We start from the raw sequence: 23,046 nt of genomic DNA, 5'->3' as shown, positions 1-23,046 counted from the left end.
TTTTGCATGAAAGATAAACTGCATGAATTTTTTTCCATTTTTTTTATACAAACAAATCACCACTTATCAAGGCTGATAGGCCACTTGAGGATAAGGGTTAAAGAGTGTACAGTGGTCAAAAGGACAGTATCATGCTAATCGTTAGAAGTGTAAATTTGGTAAATTGGATTACTTAAGGGGAACGGCTCATCAAGAACTTGTTTACATTGGACTTGAAGACGGCTATGTTGTAGTCAGCTGGAAAGCAAGTAAATGGAAGAGAATTCCACAGATGTGCAGTTCTAAGAAAGAAGCTTTGTTCATGGAATCTACGTTTAGGTTTAGGCACAGATAAAGAGATGAGGAAATTATTGATAGTGTTTACAGCCAAACGAGTATTTCTTGTGAATGTTTAGCGAGGGGGGGGGGAGGGACCATAGATTGGAGCTCAGACGAGCACTTGCCATGAAAATAATGATAAAACAGACAGGCTCGCAACGTCTCTTCTGTGAGAAAGAGGCTGCAGGGAAGAGAAAAGGTCATACCCGACTAGGCTACAAAGTCTATTCTGAACTTTGTCAAGACATGATAAGACTTTCTAGCAATACCTGCCCAGATGTGACAGCAATACTCTATCCTTGGACGTACCTGGCTCTTATTTAGATAAAGAATTGCATCAGCAGGTAGATATCTACTGGATCGATAGAAGGACCCAATCATTTTTTTAGCGACCTTGGCAACAGATTTGATGTACACATTCCATTTTAGATCAAGAGTAAAGGTCAAGCCTAGAAGCTTGTCAAAACATGGAGCCTCCCCAAGACGAGAGCCATTCATTTCAATTAATGCCAGATGGGGATCAGAGCGTTGATGATGCAAAGATAGAAGCTTGGTTTTAGATACATTAAAAGTAACCAGACACTTTTTTCCTCATTGTACCACATGCTCAAGATCAGAGGAGAGAGAATAGAGAGAACTTGGTCATTTACGGCCTTTGATGTGCTGCCATAGATGGTAGTGTCGTCAGCAAAAATGCCTCCGAATGATCTAAGGATGTGATTTAGAAGATCATTAATGTAGATCAGAAAGAGAGTTGGACCCAGGATGGACTCTTGAGGGACTCCAGCGTTAATACTATGAGCTTCTGATTTCTGTCCATCAGGATATTATGTTCAAATAAATTTTATATGCAGCCGTTAAAATTCGTTGGCATTTGGTGAGTAAAAAAAAAAAAAAAAAAAAAAAAAAAACTTATGTTTGGATGATGGTTAAGCTAGACAAGCAATGAAGCGTACCTGTTCTCTATAAGAATTGGATCTCAAAACCAAGGGTTCATTTAGTTACAATATTCCTTTGCCTAAGGGGACTCCTTTTTTTCACTGACGCATTACTACCCATCTGTTGCGACCTATACTTCATTTTCAAACGATGTACAATACAAAGAACTAATTATTTATCTTTTTGCATCTTTATTTTATTATCGCATTTGTTATTCTGCTTAAAATATTTTCTCCCCTTTTTTTGACTTCATAATTAGGCTCTATTTTATATGGTCAAGAATTTAGTAAGGTGTTAATTTTTTGATATTTCAACACTGCGATTCGCAGCCGGCCATGTTATCGAATGAAACCAGTATCTGGCAGCAGCTACAATGTCAATTATTCCAAATAATTGAATAAAAAATATAATAATATTAGTATTTTAATCTGTATCCTCCAGCTTGCTTTTAGACTAAAAGACGTAGAAACATAAATAATGATCAACGGATCATGCAGATTAACATAAAATGGTAGCAATATTGTTTTGTCTGTATTTTAATAAAATTGATCTTTTTAAGGAATCTCAACTAGAGTGGAAACATCATGCTATTTAGGTCTGATTTTGAAAATCCGGCAAGATAATTTTATATGTTGAATAATCATTTGAAACAACAAAAGTTTTATGATTTTGATAACCAATTTCCAGTGGGCAAAGTTGGCTAATTTTGCTCCTATTTTTACCAAACAGTATAAATAAGAGTAATTTAAAAAAAAAAAAAATAAAACAAAAAATAATAAAAAAACATTGCTAATAATGATAAAAGGTTTAAATGCAAGGAAAGATAATCAGTGGAGAGGAGATAACTAACTGCTTGTCAGTGTTGTTTTGGAAATGAGAGAGAGATTGTTTTTTGTCTTATTTATAACATGAACTCTTTTCCTTCCTTATTTGGGAAGTGGAATAAGCAGGTATCACCCCCCCTCCTCTCCCCAACAGATATCTAATCTAACCCCCCCTCTCCCCAACAGATATCTAATCTAAACCCCCCCCCCAAAAAAAACCTACAAAAACTTTGTAACCTCATTTAATTTTGAGCACTTGACTGAATTCAACAAAAAAAAAAAAACAGAACAAAACCGTCAGTCACATGTCAGCAAACTTAAAAAAAAAAAAAAAAAATTTGTTTATAGATGTGTCCTTGCTTATTTATAAAAGGCTTTGTCTGCCAGACTGTTTGATGCTTCAGTTTGAAACAGATTTTCCTCGGTCTATCACGTACAAATCTAGTACAGCATTTTCATTGATCTATCACGTACGAATTACTAAATGTACATATTAAATGATCACATCCAATGAACAACCATCCTTGTTAATCACCAAAACACTTCTTCAGGTATCAGGTCTGTTATTGCAGACATCAATGATCATGGCTCTCCAGCCCAAGGTCTTTCTAAAGAAATCTAGTGTTTTTAGTGACTCTCTTGCAACTGTCAGTGAACTTTGTTGATTGTCTTCCTCTGCCATTTTTTCTGCCGATTTTTCCTAACATCAAGATTTTTCTAAGTCGTCTGTCCACATTAAATGGCCAAAGAACTATAACTGTCTGATGTGGACGGTATTAAGTAATGATCTGCTGTAGTCTACCTTACACATGATTTTTGTTTGTCTTCTTTTCTGTCAATGAGTTTCATAGAATGCTTCTTAAAAACAATATCTCTGCTGCTATCAAACAACTTTCAGCCACCTTCATTACTGTCCAATATTTGCAACCATAACAGAGAAGTGACCATATGTACACCTTGAAGAACATATCCATTTTACTTTTAAATATTTCTTTCTGACCACAAATAATACAATTTACAATTTCCCATGAACAAAAAATTGGCACTTGTACAGTTTAATCAAAACATTAAAAAATGAAAATATTGAAAAAAAAAAGGTTATATTGTACGTATCCGTTTTGAACTGAAGATCTCTGGAAAAAAATTACTTTTTTTTTTTTTTTTTTTTACAGCGGAAAAACGTTTTTATGACAGCACGTTGAAGGTAGACATCTTTGGATTTTCAGAACACGCCACGGGGAGATAACTCAATTTAAAGCACCGACACTCCCTTCCCCTCATTAATACTAGCTTTTCTTCCTAAAAATCGAACCTTTTGTTTGGCATCATAAATTGTTTTTTCACTGTAAAAAAACAAAAAACAAAAAAACTACTTGATGAAATTAAGTGAATTTTTTTCAGAGAACTTCATTCCGTAACGGATATATACAATTGAAACTTTTTCGATATTTTCATTTTTTTAATGTCTTGATTAAACTGCACAATACCAAAAATTCTTATAAAAGATAATTACATTAATCGAAATAAAGACAAAAGTATATATTTTTTAAATTTAGGTATGTCTGTGTGCTGGTTTACAAACCTAAGTGGAATAATCTGGTTGTAGCAAGAAGATATCAAAGTGGTCAGGTTGCTGACTAATACAGTCAACAACCTGGCCACTTGCATCTTTACTTACCTGAGCTGCTGTCCTTCGCTGACCGTGCGAGAGCGGTTAAAAGGGTATTGGTCAGAGTTGAACATTGAAATACTCTCTGAGGAATGTTCATTATTTGCCCACTGTGGAGGGACAATCGACTTCCCCGAGCTGCTACAGCTACGACTGCGGAAGCTGACAGATTCTGTATTATTTGCTGGATTTTTCATTTCCCTGGAAAACAAAACAGAAAATTAGAAACATCTTATTTAGGAGAAAGAGCCATTTTTTTTTTTACTATATACAACAAGCCAAAAAAGTGTTCAAGAAATAACTATATAACAAATAAATGTTACCAAAGACAAGTTTACTCTTCTACCTACCTGGATAAGTTTTTATCTATTAACTTATTTTGAAGCGTTTATTTGATTCAAAACACAAGTAGTGCTGAGTTGCTAAGTTAGAACAACAAAAAGATGGTGGACATAAGGCTGTCACCTTTTGAGGCTTGATAAATACTCAAAAAGTAAATATAAAACCCACCCAATAACTGTCACTGTTACATTTATTTAGTTGATTTCTATCAGTATTTTGTTTGATTTTCGAATTATGAGTGATCATCAGATCTCTAAAGATGACAGCTCCATGTCCACCATCTTGTTGGTTTAATTTAAGCATTGAGCAATACTTGTTTCACATGTAATAAACGCTTTGAAATAAGTGAAAACACCACAAACTTATCCAGATAGGTAGAAGAGTAATTTAACTTGCCTGTAGTAACATTTATTTGTTATATAATAGTTTCTTAGCCACTTTTTCGGTTTGTTATCTATAGTAAAAAATGGCAGAAATTTTAAAAAAAATTTTTTAAAGTAATTTTTATTTAAAAAGTGGATAATGATTTTTGTCTAGTAACAAAAAACAAAAAAACTAAACAAAAAAAACAAAAAACAAAACAAAAGAAAAACAAAAAAAAATAAACAAAAAAAAAAAAAAATATTGAAACATTTTAGAAAATGAATTATCAGCTTTTCAGATAATACCAGAAATGAGTGAATATCACTTCCTGGCCTTCTGCCATCAAACTACCTCACGGTGATCGGCAAAGTAATAGAAATGACAGTAATGTTGTGCTAGTCAGAGGATGCTGTTTGGAATGTGACTGTGACTGCTTTGATTATTACAAGGTTTAGGCTAAAATTTCAATTGTTGAATTTGTTTTGTTTTCATTTTGAAGTATAACGATTTGGGAATTTATCAAAAACAATTTCAAATATACATTATCGATAGAGACATGATCAGTGGACACACACACACACAGATTTGACAACCAAAGTGAGTCTTCTGAGATCACCAGATCTTTAAGACTCGCATCACTCACTCATTCTATCATTCTCATATATCGTGCGATATGTATGGAAACATAATTTGAGCTTTTATCTCCTTCAGCAGCAGTTGGGGAGTTGATTGTGAAGCATAAGAGAAGATGTGCTAAAAGGAATGTCGACATTCTATTCGTAATAAATTGGAAGAAATATATAGAAATCTTTTCTTGTTTTTCGATTCCATCATTTATAAGAACGGGGGGGGGGACTGTGTTACACTTTGGGCTAGGATCAAAATATACTACCTGTTCTGTCTTCAGTCAGAGGAGGAGAAACCCGTCTCGACTGGGACAATTTTTATTATTGTCCCATCCAGAGTGCTCCTTTTTGTGGACCTGAAATCTTCCACATAAAAAATGGCCTAACTTTGCCTTTACGGGTATACAAGTAAATAGGGAGGGGGATGGGGAGATAAAATGTTGACATTTTGAATGAATTGCAACCGAGATGAAGACAAAACCAACGAGATGACATCTTTTGTGTGAGCGATAAACTGATAAACTGCGTGAATTATGTTTCAACATATTTTATATTCGAACTAGCGGGGGGTACCCGGCGTTGCCCGGGTGTTTGGAGGTGTGTGTGGTTTTGGGTAAATCAAAACTCCGGGGAGGAGGAGTAAAATAAAAAAAAAAGTTTTGGTAGGTGAGTATGAGGATCGAACCCGAACCCTAGAAGTTGGAAATTAAAGCGTGAAAAAAAAAAAAAAAAAAACATGCGACGTTAACCACTGGGCCACCGCGACATACAACGGGATCATGTTTGAATTTATTTATTTAAGTATTGACACATGTCCGCAATAAAAGTTAACTCTGCTGCTTCTATTTGACCTAATTAATGAGGTCAAATAGAAGTTAACTTTTGCGTTTCGGTTTGTTTACCTAACTTTGACTGGTTTTTTTCCCCCAACAGATGTTGGGGAGGGGGAAACCAGCTTCCTATTGTCCAGATTGAATAGCAATTGTCTGATATAAGAGGAGTTTGTACCCCACATTGATCAAAGCAGATTGCTTCTGGACATTTCCCGGCGCGATGCCGAGAACACACAGTTTGAATTTTTAGTTTCACTTTATTTATACTAAAAAGCAGGACAAACAGGGGACAGAGCGAAATAGCGCGAATCTCATAAAAGTCAACATAAATAAATGTAGAGGTGACCCGCGTTCCCAAATCGTAGACATTATTATCTAGTGGGTATATAAACAGTTCTAAGCGATCGTAACCCCCCCCCCCCCCCCAAGTGTGTGCGAAAGAAGCCTTTGTGAGACATACACGAAATGGTCACACACATTTTTCCTTTTATATATATAGATAACAAATTTCATATGCAGCTGTGAAAATTCATTGGCATTTCATGGTCAAAGAAAAAATAAGTTATGATATATTTGGATGATAGTCAGGCTGGACAAACAATGAAGCGTAACTATTCTCCACAAGAATTCAACCTCAAAACCTAGGGTTTGTTTAGTTACCATATTCCTTCACCCAAGGGGTCTACATTTTTCCACTGACCGAATTACTACACATTTATTGAGACCTACTTTATTTTCCTTTTCAAACTATGTAGATTACAAATAACTAATTATTTGACGTTTTTGAATTTTTGAGATGAGGATTGGTTATTTGTATAATTATTCATCGTACTACTGTTCTCATCTTGAGTGTGATTTTCACAACGTTTCGGTCGATATAACCTCCGACCTTCTTCAGGTGTATCCTGCCGAACTCGGGAATTTGGACAGAATTTTGAGCAGAACCCTTTATTTACTTCACGGGGGTAGGGTGCTCTTATTCTGTCAGCCATGACTGGATAGAGGTCCTAAGTAATTAGCAAATGTATATTTCGGTCGCCCACACAAACAAACTATTATGCTATATTTGGATAATAGTCAGGCTGGACAAACAATGAAGCGCACCTGTTCTCTACAAGAATTCAACCTCAAAACCTAGGGTTCGTTTATATACCATATTCCTTCACCCATATTTTTTCACTGACCGAATTACTACACATTTATTGGGACCTACTTTATTTTCATTTTCAAACTATGTAGATTACAAATAACTAATTATTTATCTTAGGGTTTATGTTCCTTGATAGAAGCGCTGTTTAAGTTTTAATAAAATAAATATATATTAGATACGTTTGAAGCCATTTGCTTCTATCAAGCAACATAAACCCTAACACGAATTCCGTGTGACCAACGCACTGTTCCGACATTTGAAAAAACCACCGTAAAAACAACAAACGGACTTCTACTGATTCTGCGTTCCAACAACAACATGGCAAAAAAAAAAAGAAAAAAAAAAACATACTGAAGATGAAGTGTATCTCCGAAATACATTTATAAATTTTAATATAAATTTCAAACAAAATAAATATCTGTTTATTTTATAATAATGTGTTGTTTTGGCTTCAAACGTATCTAATACGTATTTATTTTATTCAATTATTTATCTGTCGTATCTTTATTTTATTATTATTGCATTGTTATTCTAGTTAAAATGATATCTTTTCTTTTTTTTTCAACTTTATAATTAGGCTCTATCGTATGGTATTTAACAAGGAGTTGTGAGGTTTTTGGTATTTTAACATTGTGATTTGTAGAGGGCCATTTTATCGAATGAAACCAGTATCTGGCAGCAGCCACAATGCCAATTATAAGTCCGCATCAGAAAAATTCAAATAATTAAATAAAAAATATATATATATATATGTATAATATTAGTATTTTTTCAAAAATCTATATTCTTCAGTTTGCTTGTAAAACTACTTTTAGTCTATAAGACATAGGAACATGAAATTTTCTTGTAATGATCAGTTAATTATACAGACCATTATAAGGTGATAACAATATCTTTTCTTTATATTAATAAAATTACGTGGTGAATTTTTGATGTTTTTCTTGCTTCTAAGTAACTTTCATTCTTCTTGTAATTTACTACAAATCAAATACTTCATGCAAAAAAAAAAAAAAAAAAAAAAAAAAAACAATAGCCTAAAATAAAGCAAAAGAAAAAACCCAAAAAACTTATGATTATGAAATCAAACAACCACAATGCATTTCTGTTTCTCCATAAAATTGACCACTTTTTTTTGTTAATACGTGGAGGAAAAAATTATTTTGTGACATTTTAAAGGAATTTTGGAGCATTTAAACTATCAAGCAGAAAGTTATTTTTGGCTTTAAAATTCTTAGCAAATTTCGTTCTACTAATAGATTCAAAATCTCAGAAGCCATTTACATCCGATAATTTTATAAATAATAAAGATTAGAACAACATTTGCAGCATAACAAAGCATTAGTTATAGCTTTATAACAACTAGGTTATATCAATAATTTAATGACCAAACGATTGTTGTAAAAATTGAATTTAATTTCCAAAATTGTATCAAAACAAAATTAATTTGGAAGAAAAATAAAATAAAAAATGCTACATAGTTAAAAAAAAAAAAAAGAAAAAGGTAATACTTCTGGACTGAACCAATTTTTTTTCTCAAAGTAATGTCCTTTTTTTTTTTTTGTAGAATTGGATATTGTCTTCATAAAAAAATAACCTTTGCTCTCATGAGGAGGCCAAGTTCATTGGAACAATAAAAAATGCAAAGTTAGGCATATTGCAAAAAACGTTTTATTAACAATCAGCAATTTCATTTTAAGATTAAACCTGTCCTTCTCAATTCAGGCAATTTGACTTTTGTCCAGGAAGCTGGATTTTCCTCTGCATTAAGAACCAACCTTGCATCTCAGTAAAAAAAAAAAATAGGAAAAACTGTTTTTAGATAGAAAAAAAAGAAAAAAAGAAACTAAGTACGATTTTACAAACACAAACACTATGACTGGTAACTGTTTGTCTCATCCAGACTGCCCCATTTTTGGAAGAGCTGAATATCTCCGCCCACATGAAAACACAACCATGTGTTTAAGGTTTCTTTTGTGGGACAGTAAGTAAATAGCGACAAATCGCTAATAAATTTATCTTTTTTTTTTTTTTGCTCAAATAATAAATCAATTATTTATGAAAACAAACAATTAATTGTAAGTGGAGGGGGAAAAAAAGGGGAAAAGAAATGTTTATTTGAAAAGTGGAATTTATTTAAAAGAACCTGTTTATTTCTTAGTCTGTTTTTTTTTGTATTTTTTATTTATTTATTTTTTTTAGATCAAGCAGAAGATATTAACAACATTAACCGATTACTCAACAAAATTATCCTGCAGACATGCTACTTTTTTATTGGATAGCTAATCACTTCCTGTTTTAAAATTTTTGACCAATCAAAGTTGACAATAACAAAGTGCTGATAAAAGTTGTTTACAAACAAATGGCATTCATTTAAAAGGAAAACAAAGAAAAAAAAAAAAAAAAAAAGAATGCATCACTTGATCTCATTTTGATATCATAGTAAGTAATTACTTACCCAAGAATACAGTCATGCATGTTACGTGCAGTGGCTTGGTCTTCCACTTGCATCCATAACTCTCCATGACCTGTTGGGGCCAACCGTCCCACTTCCATAAAAAATAAACAATCACGATGACCACAACGTCGAATATAACCAATCTAAGGCAAAAAAAAAAAAAGAAAAAAGGATAATCGCTGTTTATTTCTTTTGGTGAGATTTTAAACCAATATGTTTCAAGTAAAAACAGTATTACATACTTACATGTCAAAATTAGTATGCATTCCTAAGGCTCTACGGACAAATTTATTTTAGGCTGACCTTTGACAATTAAATATTCTGGTTGTTGGATGTGGGTGGGAGGAATTACCTATTGCTCTTTATTCACTATACTATCACAAATTTTCCAGAAATCACGAGTTCCCATCTTCTGCAATTCTATGCATCCCCTGGTTATTTTAGCATGCCTTCTTTAGGCTGTGGCTATTTTTCTCTTACAATGATTTCTAGCATCTATAAATTTTTGCCTATTTGTATTTGACTTATGATGTACGAGCCAGTGGAGGGTATGCTGTCTTTGTGCAATGGCAGCTGTACAATCTGTAGTGAACTATGGGGGTGAGTGGGGCTTACTATAATACTTCCATGCGAAGACATGCTGCAATGCCCGCTTTGCACCATTCAATTGTCTCATTGGCACACTGTTCAGTAGGAAAAGAGAAGATATTGGTCCATGGGGCATTACTGGTGTGTTTTCTAATGGCTTCACAGTCAGCCTTTTTGTAGTAGCTTGTCATTTTGAGCAATGGCTCATCGCCTTGGGGTTAGGATTTGTGTGATGTCTATTGATACCACTAAGTGGTCTGCGTTTTCAAGTGGATTGTGGACATTAGTCACACAATCCTCAGGTACTGTGGTAAGGAATAGGTCTAGAAGTGAAGCTTGCTGGTGTTCACGATCTGGGAGGTGGGTTGGGAACATTATTGTCCGAGAGGGGGAATGGACTATAGAGAAGCTATAAGTACAGCGTTCAGTTGTATCTGTGCAACGTGAGAAAACAGGCCAATTTTTATGGTGGACATTACAGTCACCAAACACATGTACTTGGGTGTTACTATCTAAGGAGAGTGCTGCTTCTTTTTTTTTTTTTTTACATGGTAATCACCACTTATCAAGGTCCGGAAGCCACTCGGGGATAAGGGTTATTGTGTGTACAATAATCAATGGGACAATATCGTAGTAATTGTTAGTAATGGAGATTTGATAAAATGTCTTACTTAAGGGGGCGGTTTATCAGGAATTTGTTTATGTTGGACTTGAAGACATCCAAGTTGTAGTCAGGTGGGAAACAGGCAAACGGAACAGAGTTCCACAGGCGTGCACTTCTAAGAAAGAAGCTTTGTTCATGGAATCTACATTTTGAGTTAGGCACAGATAAAGAGTGGGGAAAATTATTGACAGTGGTTTCAGCTAGACGGGTTGTTTTTCGTGAAAGATTGGCAATGAGGGACCAGAGATTGGAGCTCAGATGAGCACCTGCCATGGAAATAACGATAAAACAAAGACAGGCTCGCAACGTCTCTTCTGTGGGAGAGAAGTTGCAGGGAAAAGAAAAGTGCATCCCCCACTAAGCCACAAAGTCTATTTTGTACTCTGTCAAGGCCGGATAGGCTATTTTTAGCAGCTCCTGTCCAGATGTGGCAGCAGTACTCCATCCTTAGACATACTTGGTTTTTATATAGATAGAGAATTGTATCCGTAGTGAGATATCTTCTGGAGCAGTAGAAGGATCCTACCATTTTCCCAGCGACCTTGGCAACAGCTTTGATGTACATGTTCTATTTCAGATCAGGAGTAAAGGTCAATCCCAAAACCTTATCAAAACATGGAACCTCCCCTCCCCAAGACGAGAGCCATCCATTTCAATTGATGCCAGATGAGGATCAGAGCGTTGATGATGTAAAGATAGGAGCTTGGCTTTAGATGCATTATACTATCAGAAACATGATCGATTAGGGTACAATCCTGACTTGAGGAAAAACGATAGAGAAAATATAAGTAATTAATGTAGTGATGAAAGGCTAGTCGAAAACACATAAGGGCCTGGTCATCTGATTCCAGATGCTGCTTTCTAGTTAAGAGGAAGATGCTTTGAATCTAGATTCCAAGCTGGGACATATAGCTATCCAAGTCCTTATGGCAGAGAGGGAGGTATCTTGTCATGTTAAAGTAGTTAGAGGGGATTGAGAAGGGTAGGTTTGTTTCATTTTATGATAAGATACCCAAGGAGTTTTACTAAGCGGTAAGACTCTACATCATCTAAGTTACTTCGAAATCCATGGATCTTTAGTAGAGTAGAAATGGACTTTGGGTTTACTTTTTTAAGCCGCATAACTCTTGCTTTTTTTTTTCCCCCCTCACATTCCATGAGTAATGTTTCTGATAAAGGGGAAAGAGTTGCTGTTTTCCCAATTACATTTATCCACCTAATGCTCATCATTGGCTAGTTTTTACCTTCAAGATTTTTTTTTTTTGTTTCTTACGTTAAATAGTTTCATGCCTTGATTGGAGCGATTTTTATATATAAAAAAGTGTGAGAATGTGTAGCGCAAATGTTATACATATTACTAACTTTCAGCAGCCTCATAACTCTAGTTTTCCTTATTTTGCCCTTTAGTCCTCACATTCCATGAGCTATGTTTCTGACATAAGGGAAAGAATGACTGTTTCCAGGTTTGGAATCTATTAAACATTTATTAACTAGTTTTAGATCTTGTAGTAGGATATTTTTTTGCTCCTTACATCAAGTGGCTTCATGCTTTGTCTGGAACAATTTCCAGAAATTTTTTTTTAAATGCACACACAGCTAACTCTTGTTGATAGCCACCGTTCTTGGTCATCGTGCCAACAGGTGTCGTGCAATCTAGTTGTTCACAATTATTTTGCTGTCTTTGAAAAACTCTCTAATCTTTCTAATGGCCGACATATTCAAATGAAATGCCAACGGAACATTTTGAAAGAAAACAACTACAAGAATCTCTTTTGCGGGCTTTTGTTAGATATTGCTTAGGTCAAACACAGGTTTTTGAATCGGACATTTCAAGTTTGGTTAAGTGCCAATTGAGGGTTCAAGGGAACCAATCACCAGCAAAATGCCAGAAAATTGAAACAAATTTGGGAATTTATCGACAAGACCTGTTGCCAAACTTTTTATCGGCTTTGTCATACGATTGCAATGTTTTACGAACAATCTCAAATCAAAACTCTTAAAGTACAACGCACATTTTTTTTTTTTCCCTTAAAATTTTGTCCGTTCAAAACAAGGCATATTGCTGCTAAGACATAAGGGAATTCTGTGATTATGGACCAGATTTATAGGGGCAATCCAAGTTGGGAGTAAAGCAACAAGATATTTGTTCACATTACATTTACATTTCTGCATGTTGGTACTGTTGCGGGCAACAGGGAGAGAATTCTGAAAGCAAATTATCCAAAGAAAGAAGCTATTTGAGTAAAAAGTTCTCTGGTATCTTGAATGGATGGGTGGAGGGGCTCTGCAGTGAGGAGGTGGGATTTTGCTGCTAGTCTGGTTGGTTGGAGGTATTTATGCTGGGGGAGGGGGTGCAAATGCAGTAAGTTTGTCAGAACACATTCCATGAAAGTAAAAGAGGCACAGGGATGTGGAATTGCTGCGATAGGACAGAGGCTGGAGCTTTGTAGAAAATGCAGCATCATATAACGAGTTGGTAAGTAAGCACGGCTTACAAAGAAAAAGTGAAGAGCAATAACATGCGCACATATTTGCGTAGTTAAGTGCTTATTTGATTGCAGAAGTGGACAGAATAAGTACAGGGAACTTTTATCTTTACTAATTAGTACAGCATTACCATTGTCGACTAAGGGATGTGTTAATAAAGCATATGTATATCTACGAAAGTGAAATTTGGTCAATGCAGTTAAAGACTTCAATTTTATGGCCACGTTGAAAAAATGGTTCAGAATTCCTGGGTTAATAGTAGTGATACGGATGGACTTACGAGAAAAATAAAATACCTGGTCAGTGATAGGTTAGTTTGGAAGTCAATTCTAAAATTGCAACACATGCCATCATATAAAATGGATGTCAAAGCGAATATGATGTGATTAAGGGATGTAATGACACATTGTATAAGACTGTACCGCCCCCCCTCCCACACACCATCATGGACTTACTACATTCTTCAATGAGAACTTCATGAATAAGAGTAAAAGTTCAAGGACAATAACAAACATTGGCCTAATTTTTAAAATCGTCTAAGGTGATGCAATTGTAGCTCTGAGAGAAGTCAAAAGTTTGTAGAACAAAGTAAACAGTTATATAGCAATGAAAAGCAGAGAGTTAAGATTAGCCAGAGTCGGGAAACGAAGGCATTGGACAATCTATAATATTATCAATTAATGGGAGTGTGTAGAATTAAGTTCGGCAGACCAACTAAACCTGACATGTATACAAAAATAAAGACACTTGAAACTGGAATAAGGAAACGGTCTTGTATTAATTCGCAAGCTTCTTGATTTTGAGAACATTTATTCCAGTATCTTAGACTCAAGTGGCAACCACCAGTGAACAAAGGAGCCAATATAATGTAAGATATGTCCTTTTGTCTGTGTGGCACACACAAACAAAGTTATTACTGCCAATGACCACATAGTTGGATGAGAGACAGAAGCCCGTTAGGACTAGCATGTTAAAGAACCGTCTTGGGTAATTTTATTCATTCCATTTAGTGAAATTGTGTATTTCATATGGTTACACGTCACATCAACATATGCTTTGATAAACTGATATGCAGTGTGTTAAATAGACATTATATACATGCATGACAATGGAGAGAGATTTTATACATACGTGTAACACATTGACACGCAACTCTTTCCAACAAAATGAATTGCGATTTTATACATATGTCAAAACACACAACTTCGATGACTATATAAAAAAAACACTACCTGCCGTCTAAAGCAAGAACCGCATTATTACTGTTTATTGAACTTGTTTATTATGTTTTGTTTTTTTTTTATTTTGGGAATCCTTTTAGAGGAGGATTCATAATTTGTGCATTCATTTTTTTTGTGGACTGTTATCCTCATCTTCATTGAGATTCAACGTCTCTATCCACTGCGCCACGGGCCCCGAAAGGAAACATGGTGAAACAACAACATGAAGATGAGGATAACAGTCTGCAAAGAGAATGAATACACAAATTGTTTATTGTACATTTCTTTGTCACACTGACTCACGATTTGATACACTGATATGCAGTATACTATATAGATGTTATATACCTATGATAACGAATCACGATACATGATAAGCACACGACTTTGATGATTACACAACATGTTATTGTAGAGATACAAAAAGGGTTGATATGACTGTATAACAGCAATACTGTGAACATATTCGCTAAAAGGAGTAAGAAGAGACGGAATCCAAACGTGGTGGTGGAAGAGGAGTGTTTGTAGAACCCAATGTCACCTACATCTATGGCAAATTCAAGAGAACCTGTTGGTCAGGATAGGCCTGCACAGTTGCAGCAAACACTGCAATTCAGCAAAGGACTGACCTAAGTAACAGAACTCCATTGTCTCCAGAAACAGACGGATGCCATCAACTTGATGAATGAAGTTAAGAAATACAACAGTTATGGATCAAAGGTCAGGGGTCAACACTACATCAAAATGTTTCATAAAAAGAATGACTCACCTGGAATGTGACCTCGGGAATTTCTGAATTAAGCCGTACTAAACTGACCTCACGATTGGTCAGGCAGAGACGGAACTGACCAGTCATATTCTTAGTTCCACCAAGACCTTTCGGCTTCATGGTCACTTGCCATACATATTCTGCAAAAGAAATGTTAATAATTAAGAACTGGAAGCTTAAATATAAATTCAAAAGTATTTTTTAATAGTTTTGCAGTAAAAATGGATGTTAAAATAAGGACTTGTGAACTTTAAATACATATGAGCTTCTACACACACATACACACATGAGAGAGAGAGAGAGAGAGAGAGAGAGAGAGAGAGAGAGAGAGAGAATTAAAAAGGAACACACAGAGTTATATGTTCATCAACGTTTCATTTTTATTTTATGACTTCCTCTGGATGAATCAAAGATGAACCGTTGATGAACACATAACTAGGTTTTTTCCTTTTTATTTCTCTATTTTGTCAGAATACTATTTCCATTATTCTCATCATCATGTATGTATGTATGTATATATATATATATATATGTATGTATGTATGTAAAACCTTTCAAATTGTGAATGTATTAGATTGTCGTTGAGGAGGACTATCTCTAGGTCAATGTGACTTTTGTTATTTGTTTTTTTTGCATATTATTAGCACTGATAAATATCCCACTGATATAAAGTTAATAAAAAACATATATGGCAAGAACTATACATAAAAATATCAGTAAAGGGATGAAACGATTGTATGCTTGTATAGCAAATAAAACGGAACTTTTTTTTGAGATGAACATAAAAATGAGTGTTTATTCCCAGTGAAGCAGTAGATTATGAAAGTATTTATTGCTCTAGTGTTGCACTATCGAGCTATATACATTAACTTTGTGTTATCAATATTTATATTTTAATAAAAAATTGGAAACTTTTTATTAAAATAATCTTCTGTGCTGATGATTGCAGCAATGTCTGCATGTACATAAAAATATTTATTTATATATATATATATATATATATATATATATGGCTACTTCATTTAATGATATAAATTAATATACGAAAGTATAATTTTATGCGTGAACTTTAAGTATTTATTTCAACAGTGCTTAATACATAAGTAGAGCTAGGTAGTAAGTTATGAAAATATATATGGCAATTAAGCTACACAGAATATTCTGCGTTTCATCCATGCTAGGATTCGTATGCGAAGAGTTGTGGTTATCTCATGTTTTTATATACGCACATTCTATTGAGTTTTTAGTTAGCCAATCAGCTTCCTAGTTTCCACCGCACCCCTCCTAATCAGCCAATGGGCAGGCACTTACAGGGCAAAGGCCCAGTTAACAGAATAAACAATAAAAAAAGTGGACATGATGACAAAAATAAAACTAACACTAAGGACACATATGTAACAAGTAGAAATAATAATAATAATAAACCAACTTCGAACAACGACAATCATAATAAAAATAAAAATACTAATAACGAACAAGATAAATGCAACTGTAGATCCCGCACACTTTGCCCACTTCAAAATAAATATCTAACCAAAAGCATAGTTTACCAGTCCACAATATTTGCAAAAGAAAACCCCAATAACAAGAAATATTACGTAGGTATGACTTCCTTAGATTTCAAAACCAGATATTATGACCACAAAAGTATGTTCCAAAATAAAAAAACACCGAATGAAAACAATATTAGCAAACAAATACTGGGAACTCAAAGAAAGCGGACGTTCTCTGGTAATCGAATGGAAAATAGTAAGACAAGCAAAGACATGTAGAAACCCAGACAATCCATGTAGATTATGCCTTCACGAAAAATTTGCTATCCTATACTTTAAAGAACCCCAACATCTATTAAACTGTAGGAGAGAAATCGCGAACAACATATATATATATATATGTATATATATATAAACTAACATAATATTTTAAAAAAAAATCACATTTAACTACACCTAGGTTTAAAATACGTGAGATCACTAGATATCTACACTTCCCGCTAAAAAAGCACAGACGAAGGAAGGGTTTAACCTAAGGTCAACTGGGCCTTTGTCCTGTAAGTGTCTGCCCATTGGCTGATTAGGAGGGGTGCGGTGGAAACTAGGGAGCTGATTGGCTAACTAAAAACTTGTGTGTATATAAAAACACAAGATAACCACAACTCTTCGCATAAGCTTGACAAATCCTAGCATGGATGAAACGTGGAATATTCTGTGTAGCTTTGCCATATATAATTTCATAACTTACTATATGTGCATATATATATATATATATATATATATATATATATATATATATATATATATATATATATATATATATTGCTAAAGAAAATCATCCAAAGAAGGCCGGAGCAGACACTTGTGAACATTAAAACTGCAAAGAGAAGGAGAATGGTCCCAATAGAATTCCAGGTATTTAGAAAATCATGTCAATTTGATTTAAGTTTTCAATAGAATTGATTTTCTCTGTCAGAAAGAGAGAGATGAACTAGAGGGGGAGAGAGAGAGAGAGAGAGAGAGAGAGAGAGAGAGAGAGAGAGAGAGAGAGAGAGAGAGAGAGAGAGCGAACAATAGAGGCAGACACTTTTTTCTTTTCTGTAAGATTTTACAAGGAATCCAATGATTGTAATTGTTATCTAATTCGAACGTTTGATTTTGAGGAATCTATGACAAAATCTTTTAATATTAATGGAGTAAAACAGACTTTTATTCATGTCTAAACATTTTAAATAACAGATTTACATATTAGAAGGTCTGCTTTGATTTTCTGATATATATAATAAGGGCCACTTTCATTTGTGGGCAACACTGGAAGCCTATGTTATAAGAATGAGAGAGAGAGAGAGAGAGGATGGGGGCTTTGAGAAAAAGAAAGAGAAAGAGGGAAACTAGAAGAAAAAGGAATAGGAGCAGATGGTGAGAAAAATAGAGGAAAAGCAAGAAGTTTCCAAGCAACTGTTGCAAAATACATTCTGCCAACAATAATCTCTGTCATCATGAAAACAGAGAAGCCAACATTTTCCATGAATCATGGATCAAACTTCTGTTGCTCAAGATCCGATGCAAACAGTTTGACTCAGGAAATGATTGACATGATGCATACACCAAACGCAATCATCTCGAGCGGATAAGAGTGCATTAAATGCACTTAGATGCTTTGCTACTTAAAAGCGCACGTGACCCAATTTCAACATGTCGTCAGTGATTTAACTTTAGAGATACAAAATTTTATTTTTTATTTATTCATTTTAACTATTTTTCTATTTCATTTTAAATATCAAGGACAAAAAGGGATTTCTTTTGGCAAATTTCTTGCAACAAAGAAAAAAAAACAAAACAAAAAAAAAACGTTAAAACTCTGCCAAAGAAATAAATATTGCCAAATTGCCAGACATAAGATTTTTGAAAGCAAAAGTTTTTTGTTTTTTTTATTTTGAAATTAAAAAAAAAAAAAAAAAAAAAAAAAAAAAAACTCATTCTTCTTTTAGGATAGTAGAAAGTAGACCTCGGATTTACTTTCAACAGCCTCTTAACCCTCGCTTCCCTAATTTTACCCTTTAGTCCTCACATTGCATGACAAAGGGTGAATAATTGCTGTTTTTTTGGTCTGAATCTCACACTATTGGCTGCTTATTTATCATGAACCAATCTTTTTTGTTGTTTTCTATATTTTTTTTTTAGCTTTTTACATTAAGTAGCTTCAAGACTTGTCTGGCGTGATTTCCATAAAAACAAAAAATATTGTAGGAAAACATTTCAATGTGATTTTTCCAAGACGTAATGTATTGATCATTTTCGTTATTTAAACACATTAGAAGTTTTTCTTGTTAATATGTAATATTGCAAAGTGTTCAATGTCAGGGAAAAATCAAGTGTAAATACAAGTGTAGACGCACTTTCTATGGTCATGTGGTCAGTTTCATGTTCATGTGGTCAATCAACTCATGTGCTGAATTTATTTGAATATTCCATGCTGGGGGGGGGGACGGTCATCTTGGCATTTCAACTTATGAAAGAAGCGCAAATAAACATGAACACGATCATCTAATATAAATGAATTGTATATTTTTGAAATAAAAGAATGTGGAGGAAGAGAGAGTGAGGGAAGCGGATGAAAAGGGAACGAAAGGGTATGAATAGAGACAGAGAGGGGGATGAATAGAGACAGAGAGGGGGATGAATAGAGACAGAGAGGGGAATGAAGAGAAGGAGAGAGGGGAATGAAGAGAAGGAGAGGGGGGAAGAGAAGGAGAGGGGGGAAGAGAAGGAGAGAGGGGAAGAGAAGGAGAGAGGGGAGGAAGAGAAGGAGAGAGGGGAGGAAGAGAAGGAGAGAGGGGAGGAAGAGAAGAAGAGAGGGGAGGAAGAGAAGAAGAGAGGGGAGGAAGAGAAGAAGAGAGGGGAGGAAGAGAAGAGAGGGGAGGAAGAGAAGAAGAGAGGGAAGAAGAGAAGGAGAGAGGGAAGAAGAGAAGGAGAGAGGGAAGAAGAGAAGGAGAGAGGGGAAGAAGAGAAGGAGAGAGGAGAAGGAGAGAAAGAAATAGGAGAGAAAAAGGGCAGGATGAGAAAGAGAGCAAATAAGAGGATGGAGAAGAGAGGGGAAAGAGAGAGAAGGAGAATGGAGAGAGTAAGGGTGGGGGAAAGATTTTCAAATATTTATGAAACTCTTATGATGTCATAATAGATCACTCTCTATTTTGCTTCCCCCCCCTTTAATTATTTATACCATTCCTTTTCTCCCACTACTTTCATATTATTCCTCATTTAAATTGATAGACCAAAAAAAACAAAAAAAGCGTTATTTTTAATTCATGTCGTTTTAAATAAAAGACCAATTCTACTTAGCATTTACAACAAATATAATTTTTACCATTTTATTCCACCTAATCTAACGGGTGGCCAGGGTTGTAGATTCTCATGGAAAGCAGTTTAAGCTTCAACTTAAAGCTAAACGAATTGAATTTCAACATTTTGTTTTTTATTACTAAAACAGAAAATAAACAAACTATAAATCAGAAAATACAAAATAAAATAAATGAAACACAAAATATACAGATATAAAAGATATATACAAAACGGAACACACACGAATTGAATGCAGCATTGCAGCAGTACATGGTCTAATGGCTGTGAAACTGAAAGTTAGCCGAGAAATGTTTTCAGCATTCGTTACGTTTGTTCCGACTTTTATTGACTTGAGAGTGTTTTATCCAGCAGCTACTGTCCAGGCACGTGAGGTAGTTTTACCAAGAGTTGAATGCTTTTTCGATGACCACTCTTTTCTTCTTTCCATCTGTGTGTTAGTTTAAACTTTTGATGGTAGAAAATAGTTGGGGGAGACGTAGATTTATCATACCTTTAACCCTGAACAAAGGTCATATTATTAATAGAAATAAAAGATGGAATATGTTAGAAATCTGATTACGTCGATTTGATTATAAATATCAGAGAATTTAAAAGTCGGATCGTTTTACTAATGGGACTCGTAGAAGTTCCAGTTTTATTATTTTTAAAAATTTCCATTCTATGGACGTCAAGTACGAACGTGGACCAACATTATTTTAACCACACAATATTATAGTACCATCTTTGAAGAAAACAGATACTACGCTTTGATCAGAGCTTGAAGAGCAAGAAAACATTTGTTTGAGGAGCTAAGTCTAACTTACATAACGAGGCTTCATTTAACTAGAAAAAGGCACGTCTCGTTATCTGTTAAATTTTCTGTGATAGCAAAGAAATACATACTTTTATATGAAAAACAAAGTACCAATAAATACACATTGGCCTTTATTATGGAGTGGAAGATTATTCTACTCCGAGTTCCTTACATTAGTTTAATTTTTGTATGATTGGTAGAGTTTAGCTATCTACCTATATATATATATATATATATATATATATATATATATATATATATATATATATATAGATAGATAGATAGTAATTTATAAAATATATATGGCGATTAAGCTACACTGAATATTCTGCGTTTCATCCAACTATAGGATTCGTCAGGCTTATGCGCATAAGCCTGACGAAACCTATAGTTGGATGAAACGCAGAATATTCAGTGTAGCTTAATCGCCATATATATTTTATAAATTACTAACTAGCTCTACCTAAGTATTGAGCACTTTTGAAGTAAATACTTAAAGTCTACGCATAAATCTATGCTTTCGTATAGTAAATTTATGTGAATAAATGAAATAATTATATATATATATATATATACACACACACACCAAGTTAAAGATATTTAGGAGATAAAACCCATGAATTAAAACAAGGTTATTAAGAGTGCTCAAGAGTAGCAACTATGTAATATTTGTCAATATAAAATTAAAAAGTGATCTTGTTTGTGTGACGAACGGTCTCTACGAAACTCCTGTCAAATTTTGGTCTACAAACTTGATATACAGGGGATTCAGACCTGTAGAACAAATTCAATTTGGATTTTAGCCAGTAAGAATAGCTGCTAAAAGGATAAAAATGGAAAAATTGGAACTTGGGAGGCATAAGTCGATTTAATGTGTATTTCTTACACATGTACAGATATACATTTATACGTTTAACTGCGTTAATTTTTAGTTTTGATATCCATGTGTCCTTAGATCAGATTACTACTGAAGAGCTAAAATCTTTGATTTTGATTCTAGCTAATGACACCATGGTCATATCTTTTTCAAAAATTGAAATCACTACTATATATTGGGTACAATATAATAGGGGCTCCTTCAGTCTTTGACAGACTATGGATACCCACGAAGGGGTGCCTGTGCGTGAAATTTTTGTGGCAGAAGGTGCGCAATCTCCAACCACACCTCTCCTGAGTCGATATTGTTAAATACCAGTGGCAAGTGAAGTCTATGTACAGGATGAGTGGAAACAAATGCCGAGATAAGCGGAGAGCTCATACAGCACCTAGAATTCCTGAATGGTCACCCATCTGGTAGTAGCCAGGCTCAGTGTTGCTTAACTTTGGTGATCTGATGAGAACCGGTGTATTATGCCATATGGGTACAATATAATAATTATCTATAATAATGATAAATTGGAAATCTGCATAAATCAAAATATATTTAAGCATATTTTATGAACAGGCAATGCTGGACAGCCTGCTAGCATATATATATATATATATATATAGATATATATATATATATGAGAAAGGGAGAGGGATATGTTAATCTGTGCTATTCCAGCTCCAGAAAAAAAAAATGTTCCACTTTAAGCAAAATAAATACCATCTGAGTTGGATTTATATTTCGTTTATCCTAGAAAAACATTCAACATGTATTTTTTTTTTTTTTTTTATAATCCATACGGGGGATGAAGTGGTTCAAGTTGCAATGTAAACACCCAAACAACATCCCCCTGGGGTAGCACGAGTGGGGAGGGGCATGTTAAAATGCTAATTTCTACAAGTTTAGATCAAGTTGCAAATTTCAACAAAATGGCTTCACTGGAACAGCAGAGTTGCATTTTTAATTGACGTCTGCGTACAAGAGTTGTCGTGTCAGCACATCTAAAACCTGTGGCGGCTACCTCATTTATTTCTAATTAGTTTCAGAGCACTGTGTGTCGATTTCAGGAATACAAATTTCATGAAATACATCATAGTTTCAGATCTGACTGAAATTATATCCTGAATATAAAATATATCTTGGGTGGAGGGAATGAAAATTTGAAACTATTGTTTTATTTAGATATGATTCTTAATTCATAAAAAGTTGTAATTGGTAAAAATCATATTAACCTTTGACCTCTGAAATAGTTTGGAGTTCAGAAAAAAAAAAAAAAAAAAAA

At 34.3% G+C, this 23,046-nt stretch overlaps 1 protein-coding gene across 1 annotated transcript in view; it reads right to left on the bottom strand.

Annotated features, from left to right (window-relative positions):
• The window catches only part of LOC145293983 (uncharacterized), a 245,865-nt gene that overhangs the window by 34,464 nt on the left and 188,355 nt on the right, over positions 1–23,046 (bottom strand). The window contains exons 3-5 of the mRNA XM_080140875.1: positions 15,248–15,387; positions 9,520–9,662; positions 3,760–3,951 (exon numbers count right to left, since the gene is read on the bottom strand). Of these exons, the coding sequence (XP_079997001.1) occupies positions 3,760–3,951; positions 9,520–9,662; positions 15,248–15,387 (475 nt within the window). The remainder of the gene's footprint in view (positions 1–3,759; positions 3,952–9,519; positions 9,663–15,247; positions 15,388–23,046) is intronic.

This window comes from Euprymna scolopes, chromosome 15 (genome assembly GCF_053919585.1).
Source record: "Euprymna scolopes isolate OS-2025 chromosome 15, ASM5391958v1, whole genome shotgun sequence".
In the NCBI taxonomy this organism is placed as follows: domain Eukaryota; kingdom Metazoa; phylum Mollusca; class Cephalopoda; order Sepiida; family Sepiolidae; genus Euprymna; species Euprymna scolopes.
The sequence above is the reverse complement of the archived record's forward strand: the minus strand, read 5'-3'. Positions and strand labels throughout refer to the sequence as shown.